This window comes from Diceros bicornis, chromosome 33 (genome assembly GCF_020826845.1).
Source record: "Diceros bicornis minor isolate mBicDic1 chromosome 33, mDicBic1.mat.cur, whole genome shotgun sequence".
Classification (NCBI taxonomy): Eukaryota; Metazoa; Chordata; class Mammalia; order Perissodactyla; family Rhinocerotidae; genus Diceros; species Diceros bicornis.
Window position 1 is genome coordinate 21,699,647 of NC_080772.1, and position 19,080 is coordinate 21,718,726.

General features: G+C 42.3%; 1 protein-coding gene across 9 annotated transcripts in view; it reads left to right on the plus strand.

The window, feature by feature from the left end:
* Window positions 1–19,080, plus strand: part of SULF1 (sulfatase 1) — a 181,286-nt gene that overhangs the window by 114,515 nt on the left and 47,691 nt on the right. For all 9 annotated transcript variants that reach the window (XM_058528839.1, XM_058528833.1, XM_058528834.1 and 6 more), the window contains 6 exons: window positions 397–566; window positions 12,120–12,270; window positions 13,188–13,363; window positions 15,253–15,381; window positions 15,650–15,706; window positions 16,505–16,634. In XM_058528839.1, coding sequence (XP_058384822.1) covers window positions 397–566; window positions 12,120–12,270; window positions 13,188–13,363; window positions 15,253–15,381; window positions 15,650–15,706; window positions 16,505–16,634 — 813 coding nt within the window. The remainder of the gene's footprint in view (window positions 1–396; window positions 567–12,119; window positions 12,271–13,187; window positions 13,364–15,252; window positions 15,382–15,649; window positions 15,707–16,504; window positions 16,635–19,080) is intronic.

Below are 19,080 nucleotides of genomic sequence, written 5' to 3' on the forward strand. Positions count from 1 at the left end.
TTGAAGTAATTAAATTTTTTGTCAACGAATTACATCAACGAAAGCTGAGAATGAAAAATGTATCCGGTGTTTCATGCTCTAGCATTTGCATTGCCAGATCTGATCATTATCTTGGGCAAACAGAACTTGACTTTTTTCTTTCTTCATCACTAAGTGGTACATTACTTAAAATAAATGTTTTGCATGTTACCAAATTAGCAACCCTAGAACGTAACTGGCAACCGATTTTCTCTGTTACGGAAGATGTTTTGCTGTCTCGGGAAGTTCACCATCCTTCCCTGCTCTAGACCTTACCTCTTCAATCAGTGAGATGCTTCTGAGGAAAGCAGTATTCAAATGTGATCTGATGAATGTCACCTTTTGTAATTTTTGTTTTGTGTCAAATGTATGTTTCAGGACTACTTCACAGACTTAATCACTAACGAGAGCATTAATTACTTCAAAATGTCTAAGAGAATGTATCCCCATAGGCCCATTATGATGGTGATCAGCCACGCAGCACCCCACGGCCCCGAGGACTCGGCCCCACAATTTTCAAAACTGTACCCCAATGCTTCCCAGCACATGTGAGTAAAAACATCAGCTCTGGGCCCTGCTCCCCACCCCCCTCCTCCCCTCCCCTGTTTCCTTCCCCACCACATCTCCACAAAGCAGGAACCTCGGCTTCTGCCGTGAGGCCACAGAACAGGCAGCCCACGGGGCCTGAAATAAAGGGCCTTGTCTAGGTGGTTTGATTAGGAATCACATTTCCAACATTTGTAAGTAGCTAAATGGAAAGGAAGAGAAGCACACAGGGTGAACAGGGGCAATTTTTATCAAGAGTTCCCATCAGTTGTCTTAAATAATGTGCATGAGTGTGACCTAATAATAATGATGATTGAACAGTATGCTTTTCATAGCAGCAAAGTGGTGACCCTGGTCTGGTTGTAGAAACACAGGTTTGTTTTCTAGGCGCATACTCTCTCAGCTTCGCTGCAAATGTGCAATTAGGATTCCTGCAGAAAGCAGCTTGAGTGGGCTTGCCCAAGAGGCCTTCTCAGGTCACGGCTTTAAAATAACCTGATGTTTCTTTTTGAGAGGCAGGGGCCTTGGAGAGGAGGGGGTGGGGAGACACGGAGGAGAGAGCTGATGGCATCAGGGACGAGACAGAGAGCAGAGAGCTGGATTATGCTGGTAATTCTCGCTAGCGAAGGGTGGAAAAGTCTGGATGCTTTGGCAGCAAAGAAGATGATTTTGTTTTTTACTGTCAACAAATTTTCTTCCGATCCATGGCAATAATATGCAGTCTTCACACAGAGCAGTTGGCTCTGTGTCTGCTGAAAGTTCGGCCACCAGAGAGGTAGAGAATAGGGAATTGATATGTGCTTCCCTTCATCACTAAACCTCCAAAATTGGTTCTTAATCTGTTTGTGCTTAAATACCATCCCTTTTCCTCCACACTGATTTTCTAGCCATGATTCCAGACAGAAAGAAAATAGATTAAATGTACTTCCTTATGTAAAGAGATAAGTAACTACCGAAGGCACTCTAGCTGCTGGTGATTATATATGCCTTATTATGTATATATCCCCATATATATTCTTTATTGTATTTTATTGTAACTAATAGACTGATGGTTCCTGGTCAGTGGTATTTAGATCTTTGTTATATCAAGCAATTTAGAAAGAAGGAAGGAGGTCAGAGCTGACTGAGGACAGGAACTAACAATAAACATGAAGCCAGGGTGGATAACCTACTGAGCATGCCCAAGAACTTGGAGAATGGAAGTGTTTTGATACATAAAATACCATCAACAAATAAAGACGGTTGCCCTAGCACCTGGAGAATATGGTTTGGATGAGCCATTGTGTTTTGGAGTCAACCCCATGGACAGATATACAAGCCTCTGAAGATCTACCCTACTTAGAATCATGCAACTGAATTCATGAATGAAGCCCGTGAGTGGCGAGTGTCTCTCCATTACAGATCATTACAAATTTAGTAACTAGTGGGTTCAGTGAAAGAAAAAGGTCTTCGTGGGTTTCTTCCATACTCTATTACTCACCATTCACTTTTCTTGAATCAGAGATCACTTTGTATAGCTTCTTTTGTTGCATTAGCAGAATCCCAGCCTACGGTGACTTTCTACAACTGTAAACCTTACTGGTGTTTTCCCGAGTTTGAGAAGAAGGGGTTGACACAACGTGGTGTTTTATGGCTCCTTAGAAGTCAGCCTGCCTTTGAAGCTTCAAGGCAAGGTCCTGAGCCTCCAGGAAAATCAGCCGCAGGTCAGAGGTTCTGACAGCTCAGCGGCATGCACAGACAACAATCACGAGGAGAGGAATCTGCAGAGTTCTCAGGGCCTCAACGAGAGCTGAAAAAATAGCATCTCTGATTCCAGCAATTCAGAATTCTATTGAGTTCCACAGATATTTCTGAGTGCCACCTGTGGGCTCTATACAACACAGCAGGGATGTGGACATGAGGAAGACACAGTTGCTAACATTGGAGAACCAATAAACTAGGACAGGAATTGGCACACAGGGGTCAAATCCAGCTTGCCACCAGTTCTTATTAATAAATTTTATTGAAACACAGCCATGCCCATTCATTTAGGTATCATCTGTGGCTGCTTTCGCATACAACAGCAGAATTGAGTAGCTGTGGCAGACACCGTACGGCCTGTGATGCCTGAAATATTTACTATATGATCCTTTACAGAATAAGTTTGCCCCCAATCCTTGCTCTAAGGGGAGGATGGGCAAGTGTCCAAATAGCAATGTCACCAGTAGAACCAGAGTGGTAAAGAATAGAGCAGGCGTTCAAGGGGCTGTGGAAGTTTGGAGGAAGAAGCATTCACATCTTTTGGAGGACCAGAAAAACTTCATAGACCAGGAGGCATTCAAAGTGGGCCTCAAAGGATGGGTAAAATGTCTGCAGCTGATATTCTACAGATTGGATAGATGATTTCAGGAAGAGAATGTGGCACACGCAAGCGGTCACCGTGTAAGTGAGGCGATCTAAGATGTGACCTAGGAAGTGGAGAATGGGTGCAAGGAAAGCAATAGGGGATAAAGCTAGAAAGGGAAACGAGCGGAATATTGAGGCCTTCAGGGAATTTGTACTTAACCATAAGCAGAGTCACTGGAGGCCATTTAATAGGGTAGTGACATAATCTGTGACTCAGTCATTTCCACATGCAAATAATTTCAGTTATTACCTTTTAGTTCAAATGAACCACCTGTGTGCCTTGCTAGCAAGTCTCTAAAGCAAAATCTACACATGGCAGGGTGAAAAGTATTCAGGCCTTAGACGCAAACAAGTGTGGTTTCCTATCTCAGCTGTCCTCACCAAGCCTGCGGACAATTCTTTAACCTCTCTGAACCTCCATTGTCTCATCTGTAAAATGGGATAATACTAGCAGCTTGATATGATGTCACGAATGAAAATTAAGAGAGGCAGCATAGCTAAAGTCCCCACAGAGGGCCTGAGACATAGAAGCTACTTCATAGATGCTAATTCTTGTTCATCAGCAAGAATTAAGACAAACCGTATAAAACTGTTTTTTCTTGATTTGACCTTTCCTGACCTACAAAAAGTGCAGTTTCATTTGGTTCAACTTAGTGTTTCGGGGAAACAGCCTGAGAAATGACAAGTTGATACCTGCCCACTGTGACATGACAAATCTCTTGACAAGCTAAGACTCACATTGTGATGAGCCTCTTGCACCTGGCCATTCTAAAAACACAGGCGGAATAAGCACCCCTCTGGGCTGTGTTATCTCTTCCAGGTGCAAAATGTGTGCTGTGGGCAAGTGCCCAGTTTGGAGAACACCCTTAGCCATAGAAAATGAAAATTCATGTTGTTGGAGGAGTGTTTCAGCTTCTATTTGCTGCTAAGCCTTGAGCTTTGCTGCACCTAGAATGTGGAGATCCGCTGTGTCTCCCCACAGACCTGAGGATCCTTGAGTTCCTGGCATCTTGGTTGTAACGATCTCCCCAGCTGGCACTGGAGGAAGGGGCTGGAGAGAGTCCGTGTGCATCTCTTGTCACTGTGAGTGACTGCTTAGGTTCACAGTTCAGTCTACAGACAAAAGGAGTGAGACAAATTGAAGATAAGCTGCCAATCGTGGTGCACAGAGCTCCTGAGTGGCCGGTTTCCTTAGAGAAAACATTAGCCACACATTCAAGCAAAGGGATGCAAGAAATTAAGTGCTTTGCAGAAATCTTTGGCAGGCCCTATGAAAACACAGCCAGAAGCTGTAGACCCTCCTCTGTTGGGGGGACCCGAGTAATGTGAACACTTTCCTTTAGGTCGCCTTCTTTGGTGGTCAAGCTTTATCCAGATGCCTTTCATCCAGCCTTGGGTTATAGCTATCTGACCCTCTCAGCCTGGAACGAATGTATCATGTTTCCACAGTGTTTGCTGTTCCCAACAAAGGAAGGAAGCCAGTCCAATATTGGCCTGTTGGCTTTACAAACTGAGGCTAGAGGTTATGCCAACCAACTAAGAATGGGAGCGGTTTATTGACCACTCGTGACGGGAGGCGCTGTTTCATCAGACAGTGGCTCAGTCACTCACCGCCTCTAAGGAATCTGAGGAAGCCTCTGTCATAATAATGCAGATAATGATCCTTATCATGAAGCCCTTCACTATGGCTAAGGCACTACTAAACTTTTCTGTAAAGTGTCTCCCCAGTATTCTCCTAGTGATGCTGTATGCTCCCTCTTGACATAACTTCTCTCCCCTGGCCTCAGTGAGGTGATAAAATGCACCTGTGGACAAAAGCCACACTAGGAAAGCAGATTCCATTTACCTACCCGATGATTCTGTGGGAAGCTGAGAGACATCCTCATCACCTCCTACCAACTGTGCTCCTATCAGCTTAAAAATTTTTTTTGATTCAGTTCAACAGTTTTCTTCCCATACCTGGAAATGTGCACGTACAAACACACAAACACAGGTTCAAGTGAAATCTAAAGTCTCAGGAGAACAATCCACGTCCACTAACTTACAAGAATCGTTCTGAAAGTGGAGCTTCTGGATAGACATAGTATGTCAAAGGGAAACTGCCTCTGTGTAGGCCTCAGAACAACCTTTTGAAACACCTTTGTTATCTAATATTGGAAAGAAATGTCTTGCCTTAAAAAGAATTCGCAGGCCAGCCCAGTGGCGTAGTGGTTAAGTTCGCACTCTCCACTTCGGTGGCCTGGGGTTCACAGGTTCGGATTCCGGGTGTGGACTTACGCACCGCTCATCAAGCCATGCTGTGGCGGCGTCCCACATATAAGGTAGACACAGATGAGCACGGATGTTAGCCCCGGGCCAGTCTTCCTCAGCAAAAAGAGGAGGATTGGCAACGGATGTTAGCTCAGGGCTAACCTTGCTCACCAGAAAAAGAAAAAAAAAACCAATTTGTACATTTTTACTTCATTTCTTCCACAAATACGTAAAACGAAATGCTTTTGAAGATGACAGAATTTTAAATTCTTCTTAAAAATTTCTGATTCAGAGGCCGGCCCGGTGGCGCGAGCGGTTAAGTGCGCGCGCTCCGCTGCGGCGGCCCGGGGTTCGCTGGTTCGGATCCCAGGCGCGCACCGATGCACTGCTTGGTAAGCCATGCTTACCGCTTATATGGGCGGCGTCCCATATAAAGTGGAGGAAGATGGGCACCGATGTTAGCCCAGGGCCGTCTTCCTCAGCAAAAAAAAGAGGAGGATTGGCGGATGTTAGCTCAGGGCTGATCTCCTCACAAAAAAAAAAAAAAAAAATTTCTGATTCAGGCAGAACTTATTGCTCCCTTTCCTGTGTTCCCGCTTTGATCCTCTCTCCGTCGTTACTCCTCATCCCGTTGTATCGGCTGTTTACTCAGATCCCTGAAGTCACATTGCACACCTCCAGGGGGCAGCATTCACACAAAATCCCATGTGAGTGGTGCCCTGGAGTTATGCAGGACAGTTACGCCTTCTCTCCTGAAGGCGGGACAGAATGTTTCTCCTCCCCCTCCCAGTGCCTGGAGAGCAGGGCTCCTGTCTCGCTAACTGCACAATACACCTTTGTTTAGCAGATGAATAAGCATGTTAACCCCACCAACTAGCTGACATTAAAACATTGTGGTTTTTTTTTTTTTTTTGGTGAGGAAGATTGGTCCTGAGCTAACATCTGTGCCCATCTTCCTGTATTTTGTATGTGGGACACCGCCACAGCATGGCTTGATGAGTGGTGTATGGGAGGAGTGATCCTGCGCCCTGGATCTGAACCCACAAACCCTGGGCCGCTGAAGTGGAACGTGCAGAGCCTAACCACTGAGCTGCCGGGCCGGCCCCAAAACATTTTTTTTAAAGAGTATAAAAATAGTTAAACAATCAGTTTTATGAATTAAAAGGACACCTAGGGAGAGTAGAATTCCGTAAATTTTTAGATTAAAAACTGAAGGCCCGAAGTCTAGTACAAAAAGAAAAACAAAAGACTCAAATGGCTTTACCCAGGTCACATAAGTAGATGGGGACAAAGCTAAAGCCAAAACTTAGCTCTTTTGCACCCAGGTGATCTTCCCGTCACTCAGGTTGCTCCATGCCCATCGCAGTCACAATATTAGAAGTGGCTCCCGTGTACGTATTTGCACAATCCTAATTGGAGTTTGCAGCATTGTTAGAAGACTCTTTAAATTAGTTTTATGATATACCTATAATCAAGATCATTTGGTATTATTTTGCATGTATTCAAATATTCACTGCCTAAAGACATTTGAACTCAGGTGGGGAATATCTCCACAAAGTCAATTAAATAAGTTCAATTTCATTGAAAGCTGACGTGGTGTGGTTTGGGAGATTAAGTATAGAATTTCCAATTTAATGCTTTGAGTGTGTGTCTTAAACCTGGATAACTGGCTTATTCTGGGAATTGAGACCTATTTCATTTCTCAGAGAATGATGGTGCTGCTACCAACACACTTTAAGAGTTAGATCATTAGGGTTTTTGTTGTTGTTTGAGACTAAGTAACAAATGAAGAAAACACATGTTCAAATGTAACACACTAGAAATACATTTCTTTTCACCGGGGTGACAGCAAAGGCTGTCAGCAGTACAAATGAACTGCTAAGTTCTTTGCAATTCCCCAGGCATCACACACAACACATGCATTTCTTAAAACTATTTCTCTGCTAGAAAGAATTATTCTCCTAAAATACCAACCCATCAAAAAGAAACGTGACATTATTGATTTTCAGAATTCTTATTCCTGTTATGTCAGTAAGCAATACTAGAAAGAATATCAAAACCCAGAAAGAATTGGCATTGATGGTGAAAGTTGAACTTAGAAATGCAGCTGTCTAAAAGAGCTGTGTTCTAGTTGCAGAGCAATAATCCAAATGAGTAATGACTAGAGAAAAGCAAAATGCAGGGAAGCCTTGCTGGGAGAAGTTAACATTTTTAAATATAGGATCAATCACATGAACTATAGTCTATTGAGGGTTACAGATATGCTTTCTTGAGAGGGTTGTGTCTACAGTGCACAATTCTGGGCAAAACACGTATATGAACAGACAACAGAAAGTCTTAGCAGACCAGGCACGTGAATTTGTAACTCCAACATGGATTTTTGTTTGGGGTTTTTTGTTGTTTTTTTTAGGAAAGCAACAGAAACTCAAAAACGACAATTTGATCCTTTGGCCTCTCAATTTTAAAGCAAATAGCCATTGTCATCTCCCTTTTCACTGATGCATCCAGGGTGCCTTGGACGGTCAGACTGTATTCTGTGTTTGCAACAACAGCAGACGCTCAGCAGCTGGTGAGGGGCATCTGAATGGAAAGCAGAAGCAGCTAATATTTTAAATCAGGATGAAGGCTAAGAATTTCAGGACTTACTTTTGATAGAAAGAAATGTATGTATCAGTTCTTCCAATGAATGGGATTTTGAGGCACTTCTTGGGGACTGTGGTTCTGGACTCTGGTCAGTATGACATCATGGAAGGAGCACTGGCCCCAGCACATTTTTTCTGAGCCCCCTCTGTACATTTCACCGTGTCATTTGTAAAATGGGACTACTACTCCCCAGGGTTGCCACAGCAATCACATGAGCTATTAAATGGTAAGATCTTTCCCAGCTTCCTATAAGTATGCGTATGACGTGGTCCCAGGATTTGTTCTCTGGAGTCTGAAATCTCTTTTAACCCTCCCAAGAACTCTTTGAAGTTGTTGTTCCCATTATCTAGATGAGGAAACAGAGGCTTAAAGAAAAAAGTTGCCCAAGATCACACACTAGTAACAGGGCTGGGATGAAAATTTGAGTCTGATTCCAAAACATTCTGGAACAATTGGATATGTGGTTTTCCACTTTTCTCTGAAACAGTTCCCTGCTTCTTTCAGTGGCTTGTGTTCCAGCTGACAGCTCCAGGCCCTGTGTGAATAACTGTAAATCAATTCTTAGCTAGGGCAGAAGCCTTAATTATCACTGGGGGACAGAAGGCTGCATCTTCCAGGAATTTGGCAGACCCCAGCAGGAGGCAACCACGGGTCTTTGGCAAAAGATCACTTTTAAGCAACATTGTCAATTCCAGCAACCCCCGACCTTCCACCTGCAGGTCCCCGAACAGCTGCTGTTCTGTGGGAAGCAGTGGTCTGTCTTCCTTTAAAAGGCAAATGCGTACCCCCCTCCATGCGTCCTGCCGAGATCCCACCTGGGGTTTCATCCCCAGAGCAGGGGGGCATCTCCCACATCGAGAAGTTTTTTTAAAAGGGGGTAGGGGGAGACAGCTTTGACAACAGACCTGAACTCTCCCTTTTAATATAAGCCAGATTTAACATATGTCATTCTGTAAATCCGGGAGTCCAATTTGAGACTTGTAATTTGCTGCAAACTTCCCTGTTCCTCAAAGTGAGGAGGAGCTGTGCCAAGCACATCAAGGTAACTGGTGGAGGATATAATTTGCCCACTCTGAGCCTGCATTTCTGTTCCCTATTGTAATTTTCATTTGTGTCGAGCTTTTGTGGTTTTAAAAAAGTGGACTCGATAGATTTATTTTAAAATTAAGGCGAACTGACATCAAAGGCAGTCAGAGGAGGATGTTTAGGTGTTATAAAGAAACCCTGTATAGTCTTCTATAGACGTATTGTTTTTCAGGGCACGTACCAGTAAATGGTTAGGGGACCTTTCACTACCAACTTGCTGTATTTTTCTGACCTCAAACTACCCCCACGGGTGAAAATCCCTTTCCAATGGGATTTAGAAGCCCCCCTCTCCTCCTCTTCAGCCTCTTAATCTAATCCTGTTTGTAACTCGACATGCTGCGTGAAGAATAAGAAACGCGGGCTTAAGTCCTTTCCTACTGCACCAGCTCCTGAGATACAAGAGTCTGATTCAGCCCGTGGTTCACTTTGAGAAATGAGGAACGCTTTCAGGCCAAAAAAATGGGACCATTTGGTTCGTGAGTCTTCTTCTTGGTAAGAAGAAGAAAGTTTATATTGAAAGTTTCTCTTAAAATTACAGGTGATACCTGAAGAGCTTGTTTGTTTTTTTTTAAACAAATGTGTCTTTGTTTTTGCTGGGAAAGATTCGTCCTGAGCTAACATCTGTTGCCAATCTTCCTTTTTCTTTTTCCTCCCCAAAGCCGCAGTACATATTTGTATATTCTAGTTGTAAGTCCTTCTAGTTCTTCTAGGTGAGCCGCTGCCACAGCATGGCTACTGACAGACGAGTGGTGTGGTTCCATGCCCGGGAGCTGAACTCAGGCCGCTGAAGCGGACCACGCTGAACTTTAACAACTAGGCCATCAGGGCTGGCTCAAGCTTGTTTGTTTCTTAATGCTACAGGATTTTTTCAACCCATATACTTATACAGAATGTACTTATTTATCAGCTCGTGTAGGAAATGCATGTGCTTCCTCTGTTCTAGGCAATTTTAAGTGAAAGGTATAGATATATAGATTTAGATAGATATTTAGATAGAAGGAAGATAGATAGATAGATAGATAGATAGATAGATAGATAGATAGATAGACAGACAGATAGACAGATAGATTTGTTCCTCAAAACAACTTTTTAAGAGAGGTGCTATTATTCCCATTTATAGGTGAGCAAATTGAGCCACACCCCTTTTCTCACTCTACAAATCTGTCTCTTTAAAAGGGAATTGACTTACACTTCTGAGTATAACTTTTACACTTTTAAGGGGTAGTGTCTTCTGTGCTCAATGTTATATTAGCATTTTTGCTCTTGCACTTTTGCTAATTAACCAGCATCCACACTGATCATCAGGGTAACTTACTGTGCCAGGAAGGCCAATGGTACCAAAACAGCATTTTCAACTATCAAAAGAGAGCCATTTATTTAGCTCAGTGTGCATGGAAATGCCCCAGTATACAGTCGTGTATCTCGGGCCGGCCCTGTGGCTTAGCAGTTAAGTGCGTGCGCTCCACTGCTGGTGGCCCAGGTTCGGATCCCGGGCGTGCACCGACGCACCACTTCTCCAGCCATGCTGAGGCCGCGTCCCACATACAGCAACTAGAAGGATGTGCAGCTATGACATACAACTATCTGCTGGGGCTTTGGGGGAAAAAATAAATAAAATTACAGTCGTGTATCTCAAAACTCCAAGTTTACCCCATCGAAAATGTGCACCACAACGGAACTGGTGGAGTATGAGGTCAAGGCTCCTGAATTCACTGGGCTCGCAGTGACCGATTGCTTCTCTGGTTTTATAATACAGATGATGGCGTGGGGACACCCTCAGTCATCGTTATCCACAATCTTTCACTGATAGGATCCTCCCAGAACAGACTGGTTATCAAATTTCTCAATCAACGTAGACTGTTGCTTGTTCTGTGAGACTGGCTATTTGTAAAGTTATGGTTCATATTAAAAGCGATGTCAGATGTAGGAAGCCCCCTCACTTCTCTTTTCTTTCATTTTATTAAAGCAAATGGGCTTTGGAATCAAGTCCTGGTTCTACCACCTGCTAACTTTGTTAATCTCAGGAAGTTATTTCACTTTGCTAGGCCTCCATTTTCTCAGCTGTAAAATGAGAACGATAAACCTATTTCCTGGAACGGCTGAGATAATTAAGTGAATTAATGTATATAAAAAACTTAGCACAATACCTGACATATGGTAAATACTAAGTTTTTAATATTATACAACTTCTCTATGCTTAATAACATCTAAGGAGAAAGTTCAAGTACATTATAGTCTGGTGGAAAGGTCAAATATAAACAAGTATATTTGTTTATAATATAAATATAATTATAATTCTTAGTGTGAAAATTGCTCTAGCATAGTTATGTATTTTGGGATCATGAGGTGTCAGCATCTAATGTTTGAGGGAGTTGGGTAAGACTTCAAAGGGAAGGTGACACATTTTGTGGGTTCCCAACAGAATGTATGGGACACCACTTGGATCTCTGCAACAGATTAAATATAGGCTTGAATCGACCTGTCCATGAACAATAGGACCCACTTCCTTGTGGTTAACAAAAATTATGCCTTGCACCTATATTGATTTGTCTATAAAATGAATAGCTTTATTGGTAAACATGTATATTGCAGAAGCAGACTTGGTTATAATTCCAGAAAATCCAAGTAAATTAATGGTATCTATACACAAGGTTAGGAATGAGAAAAACTCATAAAGACTAGATATATAAGTAATCAATAAAATACTCTAATAAATTCAAGAGAAAAAATGTTGAAATTATGATTCACCATCATTCTGCATAACATATTTGTGACTATATATAATAGCCTAATTAGCAATAAAATTTTATGAGTTAACGTCACCATGAGAACATTCCCTTCTACATTACTGAGTTTTATCTGTAGATTTGTAACATAACCGTAATCATCTTGATATATTTTTACACATTTTATTCAATGAACCCAAATGAACTTGCCCTGATTACATTTTTAGCTGCCGATCTTGGTTTTATAAATTTGAATCCGTATACCTTCGAAGGATGTGTGTTGTTTGGGGTGGTGAAGACTTCAGATCTTCTTATAAGCACAGAGAGAAGATATATGGGAGAGAAAAATACTTTAGCAGTGGCTAAATTATCTTAAATGATTATTCATTTCACAACCTTTAACTTGAGATATTTCTCTAAAGGACTGAAAGATATATACTAAGACTCCTTTCTGGATATTTTCAGAACTCCTAGTTATAACTATGCACCAAATATGGATAAACACTGGATTATGCAGTACACAGGACCCATGCTGCCCATTCACATGGAGTTTACAAATGTTCTACACCGCAAACGGCTCCAGACTTTGATGTCAGTGGATGATTCTGTGGAAAGGGTGAGCACGTGAACTTGCCTCACTGATAGGTTTTGGTCCAGCTTCCCGTGTGTAGAGCCATTCTTTCCAAGCCTGTTTTGTTGTTGCTTTGTTTTGTTTTTCATTTTAAGAGCGTGTATGTGTTCAGTGACTTTATCATTTCTCCCTTATATTATCCCCCTTCTATCTACCTCTCCAGGCTTGGTTCACATGAAACCAGTGGCAAAGAGGAAATCAAAATCAAAACATCATAAATCAAGGGCTATACCCACAAATACCTTCTTCAGGAATTAAGCAAATAATGTAAAGCAAGTCCAGTATCAGACAATAGAGAATGGTGGAGATCATGGCGAACTTGAAATTAAGTGCCCCATCTAAAGCAAGGAGTAACTGCTCAGCTCCAACTAATTTTTGCCACGTAGAAATGTGGATCCAGTATCATCAGGTCTTCTGACTTTTTAAAAGAAGCCAGAAATACAAAAATATGATTTGAAATTTCCTGAATTTTAAAACATAATATAAGCCAAGCAAGACACGCCTATTGGCTGAGAAGCAGCCTGTTTTAACCCTTGATAACTAGATATAAGAGTGATGATATTAAAATTTGCTTTAAAAATGGGTTTTTCAAAGCAAAACCTATAAGTTTGGTGGTGGAGGTCCGTTTTATGGGTTTTTTTCCCTAAATAGGTGAACAAAACCTTTAAGGAGAATGTACCAGATTCAGAAAAGTTACGTTTCCACTGTGTCTTGAGACTTTTTCCCTCCAGGATTGTAAGCAACTAGAAAATGTGGATAGTGTTCATGTTTGTTGGCCTTATTGAAGCAACTCGTGCCTTTTAAAAATAATGGGAAAAAAGATTTGGGGGAAATTATGGCAACACTCTTGTTATCTTATGCCATCATGATTGCTTCTGACTTGTGTCTGTGCTGTATTTCAGCTGTATAATATGCTTGTGGAAACAAGGGAGCTGGAGAACACTTACATCATTTATACTGCCGACCACGGGTACCATATTGGGCAGTTTGGACTGGTCAAGGGGAAATCCATGCCATATGACTTTGATATCCGTGTGCCTTTCTTCATTCGTGGTCCGAGTGTGGAACCAGGATCAATGTACGTATTCCTGTTGGCAACACGCAGCTGTTGTAGCTCATGTACGTCTGAGATAATTCGATTACCAATCTCAGTGTCTGGTTTCCTTTCATCCAAAACAAAAAAGGATGTATGTAGGGCCAGCCCGGTGGCGTAGCGGTTAAGTGCACGCGCTCCGCTGCTGGCGGCCCAGAGTTTGGATCCCAGGCGTGCACTGATACACTGCTTCTCCGGCCATGCTGAGGCTGCGTCCCACATACAGCAACTAGAAGGATGTGCAGCTATGACATACAGCTATCTACTGGGGCTTTGGGGGAAAAATAAATAAATAAATAAAATTAAAAAAAAAAAAAAGGATGTATGTAGGTTGGTAATTTAGAAGATGAAAACCTTCACCTCCCCACCCTACCACCGTATGTTAAATGACCTAAAGTGTACTATTTAAAGAGAAAGGAAAAATAACTGTATCAATGATTAATTCTCTCAAATGGACCAAAATTCATGTCACATGCGCCTGTGTACACAGACACGGGATATGATCTTCAGGAACATCATCCTTACCTTCTTTGAATCAGAGATACACTGTCTTTTTTTAAAAACAATCAGTGCCATTCTCTTCATTTTTTTTTAATTATTACTAAGAAAAATTTTTTAAAAAGAAAATTAAATTTGAAAAGCTTTTTTTGTTTTTCTGTGAGGAAGATCAGCCCTGAGCTAACATCCATGCCAATCCTCCTCTTTTTGCTTGAGAGAGACCAACCCTGAGCTAACATCTATTGCCAATCCTCCTCCTTTTTCTCCCCAAAGCCCCAGTAGATAGTTGTATGTCATAGTTGCACATCCTTCTAGTTGCTGTACGTGGGACCGACCTCAGCATGGCCAGAGAAGTGGTGCGTCAGTGTGCACCCGGGATCTGAACCCGGGCCGCCAGTAGCGGAGCGCGCACACTTAACGGCTAAGCCACGGGGCCAGCCCCCAGCGTGATTTTCTTTTAAAAGAAAAGAAGCCTAAAGGACTGGAGTTCTATTTCTGTCACCTTAGGCAGGTCACTGCATCCCTTTGTATCTCTGTTTTCCCATCATAAGATGGGCTTCATATGCCCTGCCAGTCACAGCAGAATGTTTTCTATAAAATGAGATCGTGTACATGAAACAATCAAGAAAAGAGTGAAAGAAAAGAGTGCAAGTAGAATTCAAAAGCTGAAATAGCCCTTAAAGAGCGTCTGACCTGGACCCCCTATTTAACAATGAAGAAGCTCAACAGACAGTGTAAATGCCTCTCTCAGAAATCCGATCCTGGAAGTAGCAGCGTCGGGGCCTAGAACCCAGATATTCTGAGTCTCATCCATGTGCCCACCTGCTGCTGCATTACACTACATCCTGGGGAGAAAGCAATGGCAATGGGAAGATTTTCTTTGAAGAATGCTCTTGTGTCTCTTCATATCATTAGAAACACCCTGGGAATTGTCAGATCTAGAGTTAGAAGGCTTTATGTTTGAAAGACGAGGTAGCATGGGTTGGATTCAACTATGAAAACCCTGTGTTCTTTTTTAGAAGGTTGATTTTAAAGCCCTAGTTCAACAGAGGAGTTCAACAGAGGAGTTATGGACTATCGGGCTTTAGAGGAAAGTATACATCCTACAAAAACCGTATATCAGGCCACAATTTGTGAGAGCTCAGGGGTATAGGCGTCTCTCCAGCCTGACCCCTGTGAGAGTGAGTTAATCTTGCTCTGTGACATTGTTGCTGACCACTCAGCCACCTGGGCAAATGCAACTACCCATCTTTAGGCGACTAGTTGAGAGGGGGAGAATCGTGGAAAGCCAATGAGTCACAGCATGAAGAAAGCGGCCTTAAGTGCCACCCTCCACTTGTGTTGGGTCTGGAGTGTAACCATCTGTCCCTTTGCAGAGTCCCACAGATCGTTTTAAACATCGACCTGGCCCCTACGATCCTGGATATCGCTGGGCTTGACACACCTCCCGATGTGGACGGCAAGTCTGTCCTCAAACTTCTGGACCCGGAAAGGCCAGGTAACAGGTACGTCAATTTTCTGTCCCTCAGCCAGCCCCAAGCACACCGGCTCGCAGAGCCAGCCAGGGGCTGAGAGAAGTGGAGGCAAAATAGCTCTGCCCATGAGGATCAACCCAAGCTGAGCATTTCTCGGCTGTTTGTGAACGGCGTGTTGATGGAGATGCAGTCATGGTCTGCGGGAAGTGAGAGGTGTTTCTTTAAATAAACTCTTAGCACAGATCCGTTTGGAAAAACGTCCGGATGCCAACAGTAAATATTATTATTTTGCTTTCAGGTTTCGAACAAACAAGAAGCCCAAAATTTGGCGTGATACATTCCTCGTGGAAAGAGGGTAATTTATTGGTTCCTGGGGTGCTTCTGGGAACCAGTCCTAGTGGGCAGCTCTCCCTGCTGAGTAGTTTTTTTCCCCTTATTTTGGTTTACTAAGCATGCAGATTTCGTAAGCCTAGTCACAAGACTGAATGGTTTGCTACTCATTCTTCACTGGCTGGCAGAGCAATGATTGTTGCATCAGAATTGCAAAGAATAAATTCTCCTAAGATGGGGCCAAAGCCCTTACATGGCTATGGGTTTACTGTTGCATTTCTCAGCCTTGGTTCCTAATCAAACAAGTCAATTGACTTTCTCAACCATCCCTCCCAAGTCCTGCCTGGCCTCTTTCTACTTGTTTTTTTTTATGTGCCTTACCTTGTTTTAAATGTAGAAATATATGAGATTGTATTAATTTCCATAGTGACTTCTGGGTTTCCCCTTTTGATTAATAATGCTGATTGTCTTTGTTTTCCTCCAAACATACTTTGAGAGAGAGAAAAGCATTTATATAACTGCTTTTAACAAAAAGAACTTTGAGCCTGTAAAGCTAAACGTTTATGCCCAAAGTTTTGACATTAATGCCTTTGGGGGAAAGGACTCTTCCTATCCTGACTTCTTGTCTTCATAGTACTAGCTTGTAATTTTGACAAAGGACTCATCAAACGTTGAACTCCTGTGGACAGAGCCTTAACATCTATTTCTTGCTGTTTGAAGAATGTGGGGTCATGTGACAGGGAAGAAAAAGAGAACAGGCAAGTCGCAGGGAAGGTAGTTCAGATTACTTCTCACATAAGAAATTTTTCCCTTTCTGTCAAAGGAAATTTCTACGTAAGAAGGAAGAATCCAGTAAGAATATCCAGCAATCAAATCACTTGCCCAAATATGAGAGGGTCAAAGAGCTATGCCAGCAGGCCAGGTACCAGACAGCCTGTGAACAACCTGGGCAGGTGAGTCACACAGCTTTTCTTCACCACCACTCACGTGTTTCTCTGTTTCTAATTTTCAGTATATAAAATAATGTACATTTGGGTATAAATAAGCTTTTCATGGTGATCATGGAGTGCTCACTGTGACAGAATTGTCTGCCTGGTCCAACTTGGCCTCCTCATCACTGCTTGGGCTCCCTCTAGTTACAGAAGATGGTGCTAGGGCAGCCCAGTGGCGTAGTGGTTGAGTTTGCGCACTCTGCTTTAGCAGCCCGGGGTTTGCAGGTTCAGATCCCGGGCACCAACCTACACACTGCTCATCGAGCCATGCTGTGGCGGTGTCCCACATACAAAATAGAGGAAGATTGGCATAGATGTTAGCTCAGGGACAATCTTCCTTGAGCAAAAAGAGGAAGATTGGCAAAGGATATTAGTTCAGGGCCAATATTCCTCACCAAAAAAAAAAAAGAGAGAGAGAGAGAGAGAGATGGTGCTCTCAGAGAGTTCTAGATGTCCACCCAATTAGCCAATGCCAGTTAAAGATATCAGATGCGTGAAACGAGTAACCAGGTTAGAAAGATCAGAGACTGGTTCTATCTGAGAAGAAGGCACCATCCCTGGGCTCCTCATAAATGGTCATCAAGAAGGGTTGAGAGGCTGCTTAGTCAAGATGGGTGAATGCTGAGACCCTGGGGAGTGAACTGCCCCAAGAGACAAGATGGGGTCTTCTCCTCCTGGACTAAAGTCAGATGTCATCTAACCCAGAGAGGAGGACAGAATCCATGGCCAAGGTTGGGGAGTGAAAGGGGAAACTGTATTCTGTTTGTTTATTGTTTCTCCCTCTGCTCACAAAATTCCTGACATCAAATATTTCATTGGAATGAATCCTTTTCATTAACAGAAAATTTCCTATAGAATTCAAGGCTACCCAGAAGACCAACTTTTATCAATAAAAACTGAAGAAATACCATGTGATGAATTAATACAGACCCGTTTTTAAGGAAAGTGAGAACATGTGAACACAAATTATTTTATACACTCTTTGTTGAAATCTATACCGGCTAAGAGAAATGCTCTGTCGTAATGACAGAGGAACTGAATTTCTGCCTAAGTCATTGCAACTTAGAACAAAATTGAAGACAAGTGAAAAATAATATTGATTGAGCATTTGTCTTATGTAAGGCACTGTACATGGAGGTTTATATGTATTAGCTCAATTTAATCCTCACATCCGTCCAGTGAGATGGGCATTGTCATCCCCATTTTACAAATGGGCAGCTGGTGAGTGGCAGGGCTGGGATCCAGATGAGTTGCCTGATTCAAAAACTCAGGCCAGGGGGCTGGCCCAATGGTGTGGTGGTTAAGTTCTCGCTCTCCACTTTGGCGGCCCAGGGTTCACAGGTTCAGATCCTGGGTGCAGACCTACACACAGGTCATCAAACCATGCTGTGGCAGCATCCCACATGCAAAGTAGAGGAAGATTGACACAGATGTTAGCTCAGGGCCAATCTTCCCCACCAAGAGGAAAAAACAAAAGCTCAGGCCACTTGCTGCCTTCCAAGGTAAGTTACATTATCTAGGCGAAGAGAGGTTTAAATCTTTTGTGAATCTTTTTTTAACTTATCTGACCTCTAGATGTCCACATAACTAGCCAACACCAGTTCAAGATATCAGACACATGAAATGGATAACCCAGTTATTATTAAAATGCCCTCATTTATTCGACTCTTATTATATGGTATCTAGCTTATTGAATAGACATTCATAACAAACAACTTGATCCTCGTACTCTCTGTATTTCCTCTTGCCTTTTTGTACTCAAGGATTCCTTTGAAATAGAAAAGGTGGGGAGACAGAGTTGTTGAAGGAAGGGATAAAACCAGGCCTTCATGGCATTCTAGTAAGTCTTAATTTTCAAGTGTTTCGTGGAGAAGCTTAGACCTATTCATTATATTTTAATTTGAAATCTTCAAATCCTTCTTATGGAAGCTCTAAGTATTATTATGACTAAAACCTCAGAATTATTTTGTAGCTCTAAAATTATTTTTATGAATCAGCCTCAATAGACTAATTTACTTCTATTCAGGAGTTGGAAATGTTCAGTGTTAAATATATCTTATGCAAATTGGAGAGATTGTTACAATTTTAGCCCCCTAAGTGGCGAGCATTATAACCACTTGAGAATAAGATACACTGCCTACCTTTTAGTATACAGTTTTGCAAACTTCTTCATATGGCTTGCACTGAAATTTTAATATATGTCCTAAAGGGCAAATGTAGCTTAAACTCTATTATTATTGTCTTTTGGCACAACTCTTCACTCATGCGCTGAATGCTAACTATGTTAAAAACTTTGCTTCTTCATTTTTTTCTAAACTTGTTTTGCCCCCATGTAATGCTATAAAGCTGGCTCCCTAGAATTTTCCTCTGCTGCTTTATTTTTTTGTGAAACAGTCTGAAATTAGAA